The 19,312-nt window shown below is 53.2% G+C and overlaps 1 protein-coding gene across 2 annotated transcripts in view; it reads right to left on the bottom strand.

The window, feature by feature from the left end:
• SLC2A1 (solute carrier family 2 member 1) overlaps window positions 1-19,312 on the bottom strand; it is a 327,646-nt gene that overhangs the window by 7,521 nt on the left and 300,813 nt on the right. For both annotated transcript variants that reach the window (XM_063942024.1, XM_063942025.1), the window contains exons 2-5: window positions 14,695-14,787; window positions 1,970-2,130; window positions 1,299-1,539; window positions 1,032-1,194 (exon numbers count right to left, since the gene is read on the bottom strand). In XM_063942024.1, the coding sequence (XP_063798094.1) occupies window positions 1,032-1,194; window positions 1,299-1,539; window positions 1,970-2,130; window positions 14,695-14,787 (658 nt within the window). The remainder of the gene's footprint in view (window positions 1-1,031; window positions 1,195-1,298; window positions 1,540-1,969; window positions 2,131-14,694; window positions 14,788-19,312) is intronic.

Raw genomic sequence — 19,312 nt, forward strand, 5'->3', positions numbered from 1 at the left:
GCGTGGCACACAAACGCTCAGCACAGCACACATAAACTCTCAGCGCAGCACCAATAAACTCTCAGCGCAGCACACATAAACGCTCAGCGCGGCACACAAACGCTCAGCGCGGCACACATAAACGCTCATTGCGGCACACATAAACGCTCAGTGTGGCACACGTAACTGCTCAGCGCTGCACACAAACGATCAGCATGGCACACATAAACGCTCAGCGCAGCACACATAAATGCTCAGCGTAGCACACATAAACGCTCAGCGCGGCACACATAAACGTTCAGCACAGCACACATAAACACTCTGCGCAGCACACGTAACTGCTCAGCGTTGCACACGTAAACGCTCAGCGTGGCACACATAAACGCTCAGTGCGGCACACAAACGCTCAGCGCGGCACACATAAACGCTCAGCACAGCACACAAATGCTCAGCGCAGCACATGTAACTGCTCAACGTAGCACACAAACGATCAGCGCAGCACATGTAACTGCTCAGCGAGGCACACAAACGATCAGTGTGGCACACATAAACGCTCAGCGCGGCACACAAATGCTCAGTGCGGCACATGTAACTGCTCAGCGAGGCACACAAATGCTCAGTGCGGCACATGTAACTGCTCAGCGAGGCACACAAACGATCAGTGTGGCACACATAAACGCTCAGCGCGGCACACATAAACGCTCATCGCGGCACACAAATGCTCAGTGCGGCACATGTAACTGCTCAGCGAGGCACACAAACGATCAGCGCGGCACACATAAACGTTCAGCACAGCAGAGCGTTGGAAACAGACCAATAAGTAACCCAGTAACCTACTACAGAGGACAGGTGGAAGTGTCGCCCCAGCCATCATGTTATAGACTGTACTAGGTTGGTTGCTATTGGCAACACCACCACTTCTCTACTTTAGAAGGTTTGCTGCATCTGCCCTGACCATTTGCATTGTTGCATTGGAAGGAGAGTAGGTGTAATAAATAGGCCCCGATGTCCGCCGCGCTGGGGAAGGGCCTAGAGCTCCGCAGCACACTCACCACTTTTGGCTTTGTCTTCCTCATTGCGGTTGATGAGCAGGAAACGTGGACTCTCGGGGCAGAAAGGCAATACGGCAGATTGCAGGATGGCGGGGACGAAGATGCAGCCCAGGAGAAGAGGCCACAGATCGGCATTGCCCATGATTGGCTCCAGGCCGAAGATCTGCGGAGACAGGAGGAGGGGCTACATGTAGCCGCCTGTGAGGGGAACCACCCTGGGGACTGGGTCCCACACCCTGGGTCCCGCTCCCTGGTGTTGTAACTTACCTGGGCTATGAGTATTCCAACTACCACTCCCAGCTGGTGCAGGGTCCCCAGGGCCCCTCGGAGGGATGTAGGTGCCACTTCCCCAACATACATGGGCACAAATCCAGTGGTAAGGCCACAGTAGAGTCCGATCACCAACCGGCCAATAATCAGCATCTCAAAGGAGTACGCCATCTTGGAGAAGCCCATGAAAATGGCAGCAATAAATGCCAGGATGTTGGCCATCAACATGGAGTTACGCCTGTGGGTGGGAAGAGAATATATGGTCACATGCACAGGCGACACTGCAGAGAGGCTGTTATATATATATCTGCTCCATGGGAGGCCGGATAATGTGGAAATTATATAGATAAATATAAATGGGATATGATGGTAGGGTTGATTATACGATGGTGCTCAGGGTCCCTCTGGAGACCTTCTATGGGACGTGGGCATTTCCAGTTCCACCACAGTAATGTAATGATATTGGGAGGCGGATAAAACCCTTCCATGTCCCGGGCCTGAGCCCACATCCCACTTCCCAGGACCAGGAGCACGCAATGGGTGTTCTTCATCAGGTGCCCTATCAGGAAGCCTGGAGGACGGAGGATGGAACCCTGGCACCTACTAGCAAATCCCTGCACCGTCCCATCTCTGTGTGTGAATGTGAGGTACGGGCAGAAAGGACTCACCTGCCAAAGCGGTTCACAAACAGCCCCACGGAGAACGAGCCGATCATGCCCCCGACTGAGAAGATGGCCACTGACAGGGACCACAGGGAGGTCAGGGTGGCTTCTGGGACCGGCATTCCATAGCGGCTGATCCAGGTTTCATTGTAAAAGTTCTCAATGACCTAGAAGAAAGAACGGAGCGATATGAGGGACGGCAGCAGGGGGTGGGGGGGGGCATGTCCTGTATCTACCCCTATAGCATATAGTATACAGTACATAGTACAGTATGCGTGTCGCTGTAATGCCGGCAGATAACCACCAGGTGTCGCCGTCACACCATGCTCTGCCCCCAGAGCGCAGATCTTATTACTGCATTATGCAGCTGATGTAAGAGCGCTGACACCCAGAAATTCCAGTTCTGTACACAATGGTGACTGAGGAGGGTGTGTAGGAGGCGAGCCGTGTGATTGGCTGACAGCGCTGCAGCCTCACTAACCTCTCAGTGCCCGAAATACATGGCTAATGTCACCCTGAGAGGCGGCGAGTGGCCAACCGCTGCGGGATACCGCCCCACGGGTGACCTTCACAGAGGGCAATACTTCCTTACGCAGGGCGAGGGCGCAACTACTGTCAGATCAGACACTCGTCACTCTCGCTGCGCTGGGCGACCCCACGTAAACTAAATGCACCGTCTGGGCACCTCTGGCCCCACGCCAACACAGCCGGCGGAAAGTTCCCCCTCCCCCATCTACGCATCGGCCCTCCTGTGGCTCGTGCCTACAGTGTGCGCATCAGAGCCTCAGCAATCCGTCCACTGAGGGGTTAATTGTAGAGAGTGACTCAGCAGCCGCCTCACCCTGAGCCGGTTACTCGCACAGACGACGTGCGCACCGCGCTCATGGCACTGTATGCTGGCCAGGCGGCTGTGCCGGCATCCGGCGCACATACACACCTCTATATATTATATCCCGATGGGCCAGGGGCCCCGGATCCCATTCCTGGGGCCCTCGCGCTACATTTCCAACAGAAATAATGTGTAACATCTATATGTGCAGATCATGTAAGTCAGCGCTCAGAAACATTGCTCCAGGGCTGCTCCTACCCAACATCACGCCCAGTGCCAACAGAACGACAGTGTTACGCCGAACAGCAGATCTAATACACCTGGTTACACCGAACCGCAGATCTAATACACCTGGTTACACCGAACAGCAGATCTAATACACCTGGTTACACCGAACAGCAGATCTAATACACCTGGTTACACCGAACCACAGATCTAATACACCTGGTTACACCGAACAGCAGATCTAATACACCTGGTTACACCGAACCGCAGATCTAATACACCTGGTTACACCGAACAGCAGATCTAATACACCTGGTTACACCGAACCGCAGATCTAATAAACCTGGTTACACTGCACAGCAGATCTAATACACCTGGTTACACCGAACAGCAGATCTAATAAACCTGGTTACACTGCACAGCATATCTAATACACCTGGTTACACCGAACAGCAGATCTAATACACCTGGTTACACCGAACAGCAGATCTAATACACCTGGTTACACCGAACCGCAGATCTAATACACCTGGTTACACCGAACAGCAGATCTAATACACCTGGTTACACCGAACAGCAGATCTAATAAACCTGGTTACACTGCACAGCATATCTAATACACCTGGTTACACCGAACAGCAGATCTAATACACCTGGTCACACCGAACAGCAGATCTAATACACCTGGTTACACCGAACAGCAGATCTAATACACCTGGTTACACCGAACAGCAGATCTAATACACCTGGTTACACCGAACAGCAGATCTAATACACCTGATTACACCGAACAGCAGATCTAATACACCTGGTTACACCGAACAGCAGATCTAATACACCTGATTACACCGAACAGCAGATCTAATACACCTGGTTACACCGAACAGCAGATCTAATACACCTGGTTACACCGAACAGCAGATCTAATACACCTGGTTACACCGAACAGCAGATCTAATACACCTGGTTATCGCTGAGCTGTGATCCCGGGTTACACCGAACAGCAGATCTAATACACCTGGTTATCGCTGACCTATGACTCCGGGTTACACTGTACAGCAGATCGTATAAACCTGGTTATCGCTGAGCTGTGACACCGGGTTACACCGCACAGCAGATCTAATAAACCTGGTTATCGCTGAGCTGTGACGCGGGTTACACTGCACAGCAGATCTAATAAACCTAGTTATAGCTGAGCTGTGACCCCGGGTTACACCGAACAGCAGATCTAATACAGATCTAATACACCTGGTTATCGCTGAGCTGTGACTGCGGGTTACACCATACAGCAGATCTAATAAATTTAGTGGTGTGAAAAAGGGGGGTGCGAAAAGACACAGAGAGTCAGAGGGGTGGGAAGGAACCACAGCAGTAGATGATATTATAGGACCAGCGTCCTGTAATCCTCCTCCCCCTCCCCCGCTCAAACATCCCACCTCCCCAACAGACATACCTACAGCAAGCTGGGACCTGATCCTGCATGACAGGAAGATATGCAGTTACACCATGAGATGGCCCCGGGGTCATTACTAGGGAGATTATCTGGTAACCTGACAGCATCACACTGTGCGCCTGATCCATGAGTGTAAGTGAAGCAACAGCAAGCAACTGGCCAACACCGTGCTGTACTGCAGGTGGGGCAGATGTAACATGTGCAGAGAGAGTTAGATTTGGGTGGGTTATATTGTTTCTGTGCAGGGTAAATACTGGCTGCTTCATTTTTACACTGCAAAATAAATTAGATTGCAGATTGAACACACCCCAGCCAAGTCTAACTCTCTCTGCACATGTTACATCTGCCCCACCTGCAGTGCAGCATGGTGTTACCCAGTTCTTTCTGCTAGAGATGAGCGGGTTCGGTTTCTCTGAATCCGAACCCGCCCGAACTTCATGGTTTTTTTCACGGGTCCGAGCAGACTCGGATCCTCCCGCCTTGCTCGGTTAACCCGAGCGCGCCCGAACGTCATCATGACGCTGTCGGATTCTCGCGAGACTCGGATTCTATATAAGGAGCCGCGCATCGCCGCCATTTTCACACGTGCATTGAGATTGATAGGGAGAGGACGTGGCTGGCGTCCTCTCCATTTAGATTATAAGAGAGAGAGATTTACTGGAGTTTAGGACTAGGAGGAGTACTGTAGAAGTGTAGAGAGTGCAGAGAGTTTACTAGTGAGTGACCACCAGACAGTGCAGTTTATTTAATATATCCGTTCTCTGCCTGAAAAAAGCGATACACACAGTGACTCAGTCACATACCATATCTGTGTGCACTGCTCAGGCTCAGCCCAGTGTGCTGCATCATCTATATATATTATATATCTGTCTGACTGCTCAGCTCACACAGCTTATAATTGTGGGGGAGACTGGGGAGCACTGCAGTGCCAGTTATAGGTTATAGCAGGAGCCAGGAGTACATAATATTATATAGTGAGTGACCACCAGACAGTGCAGTTTATTTAATATATCCGTTCTCTGCCTGAAAAAAGCGATACACACAGTGACTCAGTCACATACCATATCTGTGTGCACTGCTCAGGCTCAGCCCAGTGTGCTGCATCATCTATATATATTATATATCTGTCTGACTGCTCAGCTCACACAGCTTATAATTGTGGGGGAGACTGGGGAGCACTGCAGTGCCAGTTATAGGTTATAGCAGGAGCCAGGAGTACATAATATTATATTAAAATTAAACAGTGCACACTTTTGCTGCAGGAGTGCCACTGCCAGTGTGACTGACCAGTGACCTGACCACACTGACCACCAGTATAGTTAGTAGTATACTTATATTGTGATTGCCTGAAAAAGTTAAACACTCGTCGTGTGACTTCACTTGTGTGTTGTTGCTTTTTTTATTCTATAAAAATAAAACTCATTCTGCTGACAGACAGTGTCCAGCAGGTCCGTCATTATATAATATATAATATATACCTGTCCGGCTGCAGTAGTGATATATATATATTTTTTATATCATTTATCATCCAGTCGCAGCAGACACAGTACGGTAGTTCACGGCTGTGGCTACCTCTGTGTCTGCACTCGGCAGGCAGTCCGTCCATAATTGTATACCACCTAACCGTGGTTTTTTTTTCTTCTTTATACATACATACTACTACGACATCTCTTTATCAACCAGTCTATATTAGCAGCAGACACAGTACAGTACGGTAGTTCACGGCTGTGGCTACCTCTGTGTCTGCACTCGGCAGGCAGTCCGTCCATAATTGTATACCACCTAACCGTGGTTTTTTTTTCTTTCTTCTTTATACATACATAGTTACATAGACATCTCTTTATCAACCAGTCTATATTAGCAGCAGACACAGTACAGTACGGTAGTTCACGGCTGTGGCTACCTCTGTGTCTGCACTCGGCAGGCAGTCCGTCCATAATTGTATACCACCTAACCGTGGTTTTTTTTTCTTTCTTCTTTATACATACATAGTTACATAGACATCTCTTTATCAACCAGTCTATATTAGCAGCAGACACAGTACAGTACGGTAGTTCACGGCTGTGGCTACCTCTGTGTCTGCACTCGGCAGGCAGTCCGTCCATAATTGTATACCACCTAACCGTGGTTTTTTTTTCTTTCTTCTTTATACATACATACTACTACGACATCTCTTTATCAACCAGTCTATATTATTAGCAGCAGACACAGTACAGTACGGTAGTTCACGGCTGTGGCTACCTCTGTGTCTGCACTCGGCAGGCAGTCCGTCCATAATTGTATACCACCTAACCGTGGTTTTTTTTTCTTTCTTCTTTATACATGCATAGTTACATAGACATCTCTTTATCAACCAGTCTATATTAGCAGCAGACACAGTACAGTACGGTAGTTCACGGCTGTGGCTACCTCTGTGTCTGCACTCGGCAGGCAGTCCATAATTGTATACTAGTATCCATCTCCATTGTTTACCTGAGGTGCCTTTTAGTTGTGCCTATTAAAATATGGAGAACAAAAATGTTGAGGTTCCAAAATTAGGGAAAGATCAAGATCCACTTCCACCTCGTGCTGAAGCTGCTGCCACTAGTCATGGCCGAGACGATGAAATGCCAGCAACGTCGTCTGCCAAGGCCGATGCCCAATGTCATAGTACAGAGCATGTCAAATCCAAAACACCAAATATCAGAAAAAAAAGGACTCCAAAACCTAAAATAAAATTGTCGGAGGAGAAGCGTAAACTTGCCAATATGCCATTTACGACACGGAGTGGCAAGGAACGGCTGAGGCCCTGGCCTATGTTCATGGCTAGTGGTTCAGCTTCACATGAGGATGGAAGCACTCAGCCTCTCGCTAGAAAAATGAAAAGACTCAAGCTGGCAAAAGCAGCACAGCAAAGAACTGTGCATTCTTCGAAATCCCAAATCCACAAGGAGAGTCCAATTGTGTCGGTTGCGATGCCTGACCTTCCCAACACTGGACGTGAAGAGCATGCGCCTTCCACCATTTGCACGCCCCCTGCAAGTGCTGGAAGGAGCACCCGCAGTCCAGTTCCTGATAGTCAGATTGAAGATGTCAGTGTTGAAGTACACCAGGATGAGGAGGATATGGGTGTTGCTGGCGCTGGGGAGGAAATTGACCAGGAGGATTCTGATGGTGAGGTGGTTTGTTTAAGTCAGGCACCCGGGGAGACACCTGTTGTCCGTGGGAGGAATATGGCCGTTGACATGCCAGGTGAAAATACCAAAAAAATCAGCTCTTCGGTGTGGAGGTATTTCAACAGAAATGCGGACAACAGGTGTCAAGCCGTGTGTTCCCTTTGTCAAGCTGTAATAAGTAGGGGTAAGGACGTTAACCACCTCGGAACATCCTCCCTTATACGTCACCTGCAGCGCATTCATAATAAGTCAGTGACAAGTTCAAAAACTTTGGGTGACAGCGGAAGCAGTCCACTGACCAGTAAATCCCTTCCTCTTGTAACCAAGCTCACGCAAACCACCCCACCAACTCCCTCAGTGTCAATTTCCTCCTTCCCCAGGAATGCCAATAGTCCTGCAGGCCATGTCACTGGCAATTCTGACGATTCCTCTCCTGCCTGGGATTCCTCCGATGCATCCTTGCGTGTAACGCCTACTGCTGCTGGCGCTGCTGTTGTTGCTGCTGGGAGTCGATGGTCATCCCAGAGGGGAAGTCATAAGCCCACTTGTACTACTTCCAGTAAGCAATTGACTGTTCAACAGTCCTTTGCGAGGAAGATGAAATATCACAGCAGTCATCCTGCTGCAAAGCGGATAACTGAGGCCTTGACAACTATGTTGGTGTTAGACGTGCGTCCGGTATCCGCCGTTAGTTCACAGGGAACTAGACAATTTATTGAGGCAGTGTGCCCCCGTTACCAAATACCATCTAGGTTCCACTTCTCTAGGCAGGCGATACCGAGAATGTACACGGACGTCAGAAAAAGACTCACCAGTGTCCTAAAAAATGCAGTTGTACCCAATGTCCACTTAACCACGGACATGTGGACAAGTGGAGCAGGGCAGGGTCAGGACTATATGACTGTGACAGCCCACTGGGTAGATGTATGGACTCCCGCCGCAAGAACAGCAGCGGCGGCACCAGTAGCAGCATCTCGCAAACGCCAACTCTTTCCTAGGCAGGCTACGCTTTGTATCACCGCTTTCCAGAATACGCACACAGCTGAAAACCTCTTACGGCAACTGAGGAAGATCATCGCGGAATGGCTTACCCCAATTGGACTCTCCTGTGGATTTGTGGCATCGGACAACGCCAGCAATATTGTGTGTGCATTAAATATGGGCAAATTCCAGCACGTCCCATGTTTTGCACATACCTTGAATTTGGTGGTGCAGAATTTTTTAAAAAACGACAGGGGCGTGCAAGAGATGCTGTCGGTGGCCAGAAGAATTGCGGGACACTTTCGGCGTACAGGCACCACGTACAGAAGACTGGAGCACCACCAAAAACTACTGAACCTGCCCTGCCATCATCTGAAGCAAGAAGTGGTAACGAGGTGGAATTCAACCCTCTATATGCTTCAGAGGTTGGAGGAGCAGCAAAAGGCCATTCAAGCCTATACAATTGAGCACGATATAGTAGGTGGAATGCACCTGTCTCAAGCGCAGTGGAGAATGATTTCAACGTTGTGCAAGGTTCTGATGCCCTTTGAACTTGCCACACGTGAAGTCAGTTCAGACACTGCCAGCCTGAGTCAGGTCATTCCCCTCATCAGGCTTTTGCAGAAGAAGCTGGAGACATTGAAGGAGGAGCTAACACGGAGCGATTCCGCTAGGCATGTGGGACTTGTGGATGGAGCCCTTAATTCGCTTAACAAGGATTCACGGGTGGTCAATCTGTTGAAATCAGAGCACTACATTTTGGCCACCGTGCTCGATCCTAGATTTAAAGCCTACCTTGGATCTCTCTTTCCGGCAGACACAAGTCTGCTGGGGTTGAAAGACCTGCTGGTGACAAAATTGTCAAGTCAAGCGGAACGCGACCTGTCAACATCTCCTCCTTCACATTCTCCCGCAACTGGGGGTGCGAGGAAAAGGCTCAGAATTCCGAGCCCACCCGCTGGCGGTGATGCAGGGCAGTCTGGAGCGACTGCTGATGCTGACATCTGGTCCGGACTGAAGGACCTGACAACGATTACGGACATGTCGTCTACTGTCACTGCATATGATTCTCTCACCATTGATAGAATGGTGGAGGATTATATGAGTGACCGCATCCAAGTAGGCACGTCACACAGTCCGTACTTATACTGGCAGGAAAAAGAGGCAATTTGGAGGCCCTTGCACAAACTGGCTTTATTCTACCTAAGTTGCCCTCCCACAAGTGTGTACTCCGAAAGAGTGTTTAGTGCCGCCGCTCACCTTGTCAGCAATCGGCGTACGAGGTTACATCCAGAAAATGTGGAGAAGATGATGTTCATTAAAATGAATTATAATCAATTCCTCCGCGGAGACATTGACCAGCAGCAATTGCCTCCACAAAGTACACAGGGAGCTGAGATGGTGGATTCCAGTGGGGACGAATTGATAATCTGTGAGGAGGGGGATGTACACGGTGATATATCGGAGGGTGATGATGAGGTGGACATCTTGCCTCTGTAGAGCCAGTTTGTGCAAGGAGAGATTAATTGCTTCTTTTTTGGGGGGGTCCAAACCAACCCGTCATATCAGTCACAGTCGTGTGGCAGACCCTGTCACTGAAATGATGGGTTGGTTAAAGTGTGCATGTCCTGTTTTGTTTATACAACATAAGGGTGGGTGGGAGGGCCCAAGGACAATTCCATCTTGCACCTCTTTTTTCTTTTATTTTTCTTTGCATCATGTGCTGATTGGGGAGGGTTTTTTGGAAGGGACATCCTGCGTGACACTGCAGTGCCACTCCTAAATGGGCCCGGTGTTTGTGTCGGCCACTAGGGTCGCTAATCTTACTCACACAGTCAGCTACCTCATTGCGCCTCTTTTTTTCTTTGCGTCATGTGCTGTTTGGGGAGGGTTTTTTGGAAGGGACATCCTGCGTGACACTGCAGTGCCACTCCTAGATGGGCCCGGTGTTTGTGTCGGCCACTAGGGTCGCTAATCTTACTCACACAGCTACCTCATTGCGCCTCTTTTTTTCTTTGCGTCATGTGCTGTTTGGGGAGGGTTTTTTGGAAGGGACATCCTGCGTGACACTGCAGTGCCACTCCTAGATGGGCCCGGTGTTTGTGTCGGCCACTAGGGTCGCTAATCTTACTCACACAGCTACCCCATTGCGCCTCTTTTTTTCTTTGCGTCATGTGCTGTTTGGGGAGGGTTTTTTGGAAGGGCCATCCTGCGTGACACTGCAGTGCCACTCCTAGATGGGCCCGGAGTTTGTGTCGGCCACTAGGGTCGCTAATCTTACTCACACAGCTACCTCATTGCGCCTCTTTTTTTCTTTGCGTCATGTGCTGTTTGGGGAGGGTTTTTTGGAAGGGACATCCTGCGTGACACTGCAGTGCCACTCCTAGATGGGCCCGGTGTTTGTGTCGGCCACTAGGGTCGCTTATCTTTCTCACACAGTCAGCTACCTCATTGCGCCTCTTTTTTTCTTTGCGTCATGTGCTGTTTGGGGAGGGTTTTTTGGAAGGGACATCCTGCGTGACACTGCAGTGCCACTCCTAGATGGGCCCGGTGTTTGTGTCGGCCACTAGGGTCGCTTATCTTACTCACACAGCGACCTCGGTGCAAATTTTAGGACTAAAAATAATATTGTGAGGTATTCAGAATAGACTGAAAATGAGTGTAAATTATGGTTTTTGAGGTTAATAATACTTTGGGATCAAAATGACCCCCAAATTCTATGATTTAAGCTGTTTTTTAGTGTTTTTTGAAAAAAACACCCGAATCCAAAACACACCCGAATCCGACAAAAAAAATTCGGTGAGGTTTTGCCAAAACGCGTTCGAACCCAAAACACGGCCGCGGAACCGAACCCAAAACCAAAACACAAAACCCGAAAAATTTCAGGCGCTCATCTCTACTTTCTGCACATGTTACATCTCTCCACCCTGCAGTGCAGCATGGTGCTACCCAGGTCTTTCTGCACGTTACATCTGACACCCTGCAGTGCAGCATGGTGCTGCTCAGGTCTCTCTGCACATGTTACATCTGACCCCCTGCAGTGCAGCATGGTGTTACCCAGGTCTCTCTGCACATGTTACATCTGCCCCACCTGCAGTGCAGCATGGTGCTACCCAGGTCTCTCTGCACATGTTACATCTGCCCCCCTGCAGTGCAGCATGGTGTTACCCAGGCCTCTCTGCACATGTTACATCTGACCCCCTGCAGTGCAGCATGGTGTTGCCCAGGTCTCTCTGCACATGTTACATCTTCCCCCCTGCAGTGCAGCATGGTGCTACCCAGGTCTCTCTGCACATGTTACATCTGCCCCCCTGCAGTGCAGCATGGTGTTACCCAGGCCTCTCTGCACATGTTACATCTGACCCCCTGCAGTGCATCATGGTGTTGCCCAGGTCTCTCTGCACATGTTACATCTTCCCCCCTGCAGTGCAGCATGGTGCTACCCAGGTCTCTCTGCACATGTTACATCTGCCCCCCCTGCAGTGCAGCATGGTGTTGCCCAGTTGCGTGCTGTTTTGCTTTGCTTACAATCATGAATCAGACCTGTGTCTGGCAGTGGGTGAGGCCTGGCACAGAGGCTGCGTGTGCTTGGCGTGTTCTGTACTGGGCAGATCTGGCCGGCTCCAGTGTAACAATAGCAGCTCCGTGCCCCAGGCTCTGCGGTGTCTATTGTAAGGCGTGTGAGAGTTCTAGCAGGAGGCGCTGGTGCTATTCCTGTGCGATCTGCAGAACACACGGATATCTCAGGAACTGTGGATTTGGAGCAGAGAAGATCCCAGAAAGAGATCAGTAAATGATCATTACAGAAAGTGGAGGGAAATGATTGGGCCACGGACGGGCTCAGATTATGGGTCATGTCAGACGTTCCGCTCACGCCAGCGTTCCTGACATTAACCCCCGAGCACTGGAGCATGACGTGAGAGTCAGCAGATAAGGGGTTAACAGGATCCTTAATTCCCGGGAATCATGACAAGATGGAAGGTTAATCCTCCTAATGAGATGAACTATTGTGGGCTTGGCCCTGGGTGGTAATGACACCCGTCTTCTGCCGAGTGACCCCGCACCAGGGACATGCAGTCAGGGGAGGCGGAGCCCAGGGAGGCCCAGTCAGGGGAGGCGGAGCCCAGGGAGGCCCAGTCAGTGGAGGCGGAGCCCAGGGAGGCCCAGTCAGTGAAGGCGGAGCCCAGGGAGGCCCTGTCAGGGGAGGCGGAGCCCAGGGAGGCGCAGTCAGGGGAGGCGGAGCCCAGGGAGGCCCAGTCAGTGGAGGCGGAGCCCAGGGAGGCCCAGTCAGGGGAGGCGGAGCCCAGGGAGGCGCAGTCAGGGGAGGCGGAGCCCAGGGAGGCGCAGTCAGGGGAGGCAGAGCCCAGGGACGTGCAGTCAGGGGAGGCAGAGTTCAGGGACGTGCAGTCAGGGGAGGTGGAGCCCGGGGACACACAGTCAGGGAAGGCGGAGCCCAGGGAGGCGCAATCAGTGGAGGCGGAGCCCAGGGAGGCCCAGTCAGGGGAGGCGGAGCCCAGGGAGGCGCAGTCAGGGGAGGCGGAGCCCAGGGAGGCGCAGTCAGTGGAGGCGGAGCCCAGGGAGGCCCAGTCAGTGGAGGCGGAGCCCAGGGAGGCCCAGTCAGGGGAGGCGGAGCCCAGGGAGGTGCAGTCAGGGGAGGCAGAGCCCAGGGACGTGCAGTCAGGGGAGGCGGAGTCCAGGGACGTGCAGTCAGAGGAGGTAGAGCCCGGGGACACACAGTCAGGGGAGGCAGAGCCCAGGGACGTGCAGTCAGGGGAGGAAGAGTTCAGGGACATGCAGTCAGGGGAGGCGGAGTTCAGGGACGTGCAGTCAGGGGAGGTGGAGCCCAGGGAGGCGCAGTCAGGGGAGGTGGAGTCCAGGGAGGCGCAGTCAGGGGAGGTGGAGTCCAGGGAGGCGCAGTCAGGGGAGGTGGAGTCCAGGGAGGCGCAGTCAGGGGAGGTGGAGTCCAGGGAGGCACAGTCAGGGGAGGCAGAGCACAGGGAGGCGCAGTCAGGGGAGGTGGAGCCCAGGGAGGCGCAGTCTGGGGAGGCGGAGCCCAGGGAGGCGCAGTCTGGGGAGGCGGAGACCAGCGACGTGCAGTCAGGGGAGGCAGAGCCCAGGGACACGCAGTCAGGGGAGGTGGAGTCCGGGGACGTGCAGTCAGGGGAGGCGGAGCCCGGGGACACACAGTCAGGGAAGGCAGAGCCCAGGGAGGTGCAGTCAGGGGAGGTGGAGTCCAGGGAGGCGCAGTCAGGGGAGGTGGAGCCCAGGGAGGTGCAGTCAGGGAAGGCAGAGCCCAGGGAGGCGCAGTCAGGGGAGGTGGAGCCCAGGGAGGCGCAGTCAGGGGAGGCGGAGTCCGGGGATGTGCAGTCAGGGGAGGCGGAGCCCGGGGATACACAGTCAGGGAAGGCAGAGTCCAGGGACGTGCAGTCAGGGGAGGCGGAGCCCAGCGACGTGCAGTCAGGGGAGGCAGAGCCCAGGGACACGCAGTCAGGGGAGGCGGAGTCCGGGGACGTGCGGTCAGGGGAGGCGGAGCCCGGGGATACACAGTCAGGGAAGGCAGAGTCCAGGGACGTGCAGTCAGGGGAGGCGGAGCCCAGGGATACACAGTCAGGGAAGGCGGAGCCTCACCCATCATATCCAGAATAATAAGATACAGTAACACAAAGATGATATTTAGACCCTGTTATATTACTTTGTATTATTCATATCATTTTATAGTCAAAGATCATCCCCCAGTCATATCTGTGATACTAGCCTGTGCCTCCCCAGCCTCTGACCTCACCACCCCCGCACACCCATTTACTGTAGTCTGCCCCCTCCTGGCCTGGATGCCGCCACTGCGTATCCCTGAGTAGCACAGAACGCATGCGCAATAGCGATGTTCTTGGGAACGAAGCCCCATGTTCTCATGGCCACGTATATGGAACCACGTGTACTACCTGCCCCGAGGTATCCGTGTCTTCTCACCTCACTGACTGCTCTGGTGCGCCTCTCAGACGCAGGCGTCCACGCTTATAGGTGACACGCCTATCGCGCTACAACATAATGTGACAGTAACCGCTGTGCCGCGCTCATTGCGGCTTCTTACCTTCTGTGGGGCATTGATCACTCCCGTGTTGTAGCCGAATTGTAGGGATCCGAGGACAGCCACGCCCACCGCCACCATTAACTGCACCGTAACCTGCGCGAGAGACAGAGACATGTTATTATATATTATTTCACCGTTCCGTCCGCACTCATATGTTTATATCAAAGCGGCAAAACCAACCCGTAATCTCAGAGTGTATCACAACGTCCTCCATTCACAGTGTGAGTGTGTGTGTGCAGTGTTGTGAAACAGCGGAAAGTGCTTCCAGACTCCTGAGTGCTGTGTGTGTGTGTGTGTGTGTGTGTGTGTGTGTGTGTGTGTGTGTGTGTGTGTGTGTACTGTATACAGTAATAGCACAGGCTCCAGCAGACAATGTTGTGTGTGTGTGTGTGTGTGTGTGTGTGTGTGTGTGTGTGTGTGTGTGTGTGTGTGTGTGTGCTGTATACAGTAATAGCACAGGCTCCAGCAGACAATGTTGTGTTATGTGTGTGTGTGTGTGTGTGTGTGTGTGTGTGTGTGTGTGTGTGTGTGTGTGTGTGTGTGTGTGTGTGTACTGTATACAGTAACATCACAGGCTCCGGCAGACACTTTAAGCCTCCCCAGTACAGCTGCTTGGGATATATTATCCCCCCTGAGACCTGGATAATGTCGGCACAATGGCGGCCTGTCCCGGCTCCCTGTGTACAGAAGGTAAGACCTGGATAATGTCGGCACAATGGCGGCCTGTCCCGGCTCCCTGTGTACAGAAGGTGAGACCTGGATAATGTCGGCACAATGGCGGCCTGTCCCGGCTCCCTGTGTACAGAAGGTGAAACCTGGATAATGACGGCACAATGGCGGCCTGTCCCGGCTCCCTGTGTACAGAAGGTAAGACCTGGATAATGTCGGCACAATGGCGGCCTGTCCCGGCTCCCTGTGTACAGAAGGTGAGACCTGGATAATGTCGGCACAATGGCGGCCTGTCCCGGCTCCCTGTGTACAGAAGGTGAGACCTGGATAATGTCGGAACAATGGCGGCCTGTCCCGCCTCCCTGTGTACAGAAGGTGAGACCTGGATAATGTCGGCACAATAGCGGCCTGTCCCGGCTCCCAGTGTACAGAAGGTGAGACCTGGATAATGTCGGCACAATGGCGGCCTGTCCCGGCTCCCAGTGTACAGAAGGTGAGACCTGGATAATGTCGGCACAATGGCGGCCTGTCCCGGCTCCCAGTGTACAGAAGGTGAGACCTGGATAATGTCGGCACAATGGCGACCTGTCCCGGCTCCCAGTGTACAGAAGGTGAGACCTGGATAATGTCGGCACAATGGCGGCCTGTCCCGCCTCCCTGTGTACAGAAGGTGAGACCTGGATAATGTCGGCACAATGGCGGCCTGTCCCGGCTCCCTGTGTACAGAAGGTGAGACCTGAATAATGTCGGCACAATGCGGCCTGTCCCGGCTCCCAGTGTACAGAAGGTGAGACCTGGATAATGTCGGCACAATGGCGGCCTGTCCCCGCTCCCAGTGTACAGAAGGTGAGACCTGGATAATGTCGGCACAATGGCGGCCTGTCCCGGCTCCCAGTGTACAGAAGGTGAGACCTGGATAATGTCGGCACAATGGCGGCCTGTCCCGGCTCCCTGTGTACAGAAGGTGAAGTCTGTTTTCCATTTCCCTGAAAGGATCAATTCTTCCCACAAGCAGCAGAGAAACCTCCCAGAGAGCGGATTCCAGGACGTCCTGGCAGAGCCCCACCAACGCAATGCCCCTACAGACTGCTGTGAGCGGAGTGTCAGCTCTTCTGCCCAGAGCCCGCTGCCAGTGTCTCTGCCGTTACAGCTGTGTATTGTGCACCCCCTCTCTCTCATCCTCACGGTATCATTGTAATGCGCCACAAACTCTGCAGCATCGCACCATCAGAGTAATGCGTTCCATACAGCTACGGGACGATTCTGCCGACACACATCGGCAGGCATCGATGATCGGCAGCATCCCAGACTTACCAATTCTGATCATTTTTTAATCGGAATCGGCAAATCCAGGAATTCTGACATGTTGGAATTCCCCCATCCCCCGACCCAGACATCAGCAGTACAAGGAATTGCCCCGGTGGCTGCCCGGTGTGCGGGCCCATTACAGGTGACGCAGACAATGCAGACGTGGGGCAGTAGCACCACACGGGCCTAGGGTAGGCTATAGTGAAGAGCCCCCGGGCGTGTCTGGTCAGGGGGTCCCATACGTAGGGAGCAGCGCGGTAGAGCAGGGTGGGGGGAGGGCTGGATTCTGGAGGATATGCTGCAGAATATAGGATCGATTGGGGCAGAGGGGGGCAAGGAGGGGGGAGGCAGATATGAGGGGGGGGGGGGGGGGGGGGTGTTGTACCATGTCCCAGGGACTGGGAGTAGGCAGCGCTTATCATGACGTTCCTGCCAGGGGCGATGTCACCAGGTCCTACATCCCACAGGACAAGCCTGGCAGCTCACCCTCACATATACTGACCAGGAATACACCCATGGGTATACAGTATTCCTGCGCCATGCTTCCACATCACCTGAGCACCAGGATCCTCCTCCCAGCCCGGGATTAGCCTCGGATCAGGGAATCTCTGCAGGATGATCCTGGGGTTTAGAGATCTTTTACCATGAGATAATGAAGCGGCAGCAGTAACATGGATATCCGGAACAATGTCTAATATACACGGAGAACCGGAGACCGTCAGGATGCACTATACTCAGGGGCAGAATGCGGGAGAGGCAACCGCAGTGTTGTACTGTGTGTAGCTGTACATAGAGGTGTTACATTGTTACACACTGACTCACACACGGGGGTAAATTTACTAAAATGGGAGTTCTATTTAGGATGGGATGTTGCCCATAGCAACCAGTCAGATTCCAGGTATTATCTTCTAGAAGGTGCCAGACAAATGAGAAGTAGAATCTGATTGGTTGCTATGGGCAACATCCCATCTTAAATAGAACTCCCGTTTTAGTAAATTTACCCCACTAACTCTCACTTCCTCATTGTCACACTACAGCAGTCACAGGAGGAAGTGTAATCCAGCCTGGACCCCGCCCTGCCGATCCCCCTACACGTGTACCAGGAAGTGTAATCCAGCCTGGACCCCGCCCTGCTGATCCCCCTCCATGTATACCAGGAAGTGTAATCCAGCCTGGACCCCGCCCTACTGATCCCCCTACACGTGTACCAGGAAGTGTAATCCAGCCTGGACCCCGCCCTGCTGATCCCCCTCCATGTATACCAGGAAGTGTAATCCAGCCTGGACCCCGCCCTACTGATCCCCCTACACGTGTACCAGGAAGTGTAATCCAGCCTGGACCCCGCCCTACTGATCCCCCTCCATGTATACCAGGAAGTGAAATCCAGCCTGGACCCCGCCCTACTGATCCCCCTACACGTGTACCAGGAAGTGTAATCCAGCCTGGACCCCGCCCTACTGATCCCCCTACACGTGTACCAGGAAGTGTAATCCAGCTTGGACCCCGCCCTACTGATCCCCCTCCACGTGTACCAGGAAATGTAATCCAGCCTGGACCCCGCCCTACTGATCCCCCTCCACGTGTACCAGGAAGTGTAATCCAGCCTGGACCCAGCCCTACTGATCCCCCTCCATGTGTACCAGGAAGTGTAATACCGCCTGGACCCCGCCCTGCCGATCCCCCTCCATGTGTACCAGGAAGTGTAATACCGCCTGGACCCCGCCCTGCCGATCCCCCTCCATGTGTACCAGGAAGTGTAATCCAGCCTGGACCCCCCCTATCGAGCCCCCTCCATGTGAACCAGGAAGTGTAATCCAGCCTGGACCCCGCCCTACTGAAACCCCTCCACGTATACCAGGAAATGTAATCCAGCCCGGACCCCGCCCTACCGAGACCCCTCCACGTATACCAGGAAGTGTAATCCAGCCTGGACCCCGCCCTGCCGATCCCCCTCCATGTGTGACAGGAAGTGTAATCCAGCCTGGACCCCGCCCTACCGAGCACCCTCCACGTGTAACAGGAAGTGTAATCCAGCTTGGACCCCCCCCCCTACCGTGCCCCCTCCATATGAACCAGGAAGTGTAATCCAGCCTGGACCCCCCCCTACCGAGCCCCCTCCATGTGAACCAGGAAGTGTAATCCAGCCTGGACCCCCCTACCGAGCCCCCTCCATGTGAACCAGGAAGTGTAATCCAGCCCGGACCTCGCCCTACCGAGCCCCCTCCACGTGTACCAGGAAGTGTAATCAAGCCTGGACCCGCCCTACCGAGCCCCCTTCACGTGTAACAGGAAGTGTAATCCAGCCTGGACCCCGCCCTACCGAGCCCCCTCCACGTGTACCTGGAAGTGTAATCCAGCCTGGACCCCGCCCTACTGATCCCCCTCCATGTGTACCAGGAAGTGTAATCCAGCCTGGATCCCGCCCTACCGAGCCCCCTCCACGTGAACCAGGAAGTGTAATCCAGCCTGGACCCCGCCCTACCGAGCCCCCTCCACCTGTACCAGGAAGTGTAATCCAGCCTGGACCCCGCCCTACCGAGCCCCCTCCACGTGAACCAGGAAGTGTAATCCAGCCTGGATCCCGCCCTACCGAGCCCCCTCCACGTGAACCAGGAAGTGTAATCCAGCCTGGACCCCGCCC

The sequence above is a fragment of the Pseudophryne corroboree genome, chromosome 10 (assembly GCF_028390025.1).
Source record: "Pseudophryne corroboree isolate aPseCor3 chromosome 10, aPseCor3.hap2, whole genome shotgun sequence".
NCBI classification, from domain to species: domain Eukaryota; kingdom Metazoa; phylum Chordata; class Amphibia; order Anura; family Myobatrachidae; genus Pseudophryne; species Pseudophryne corroboree.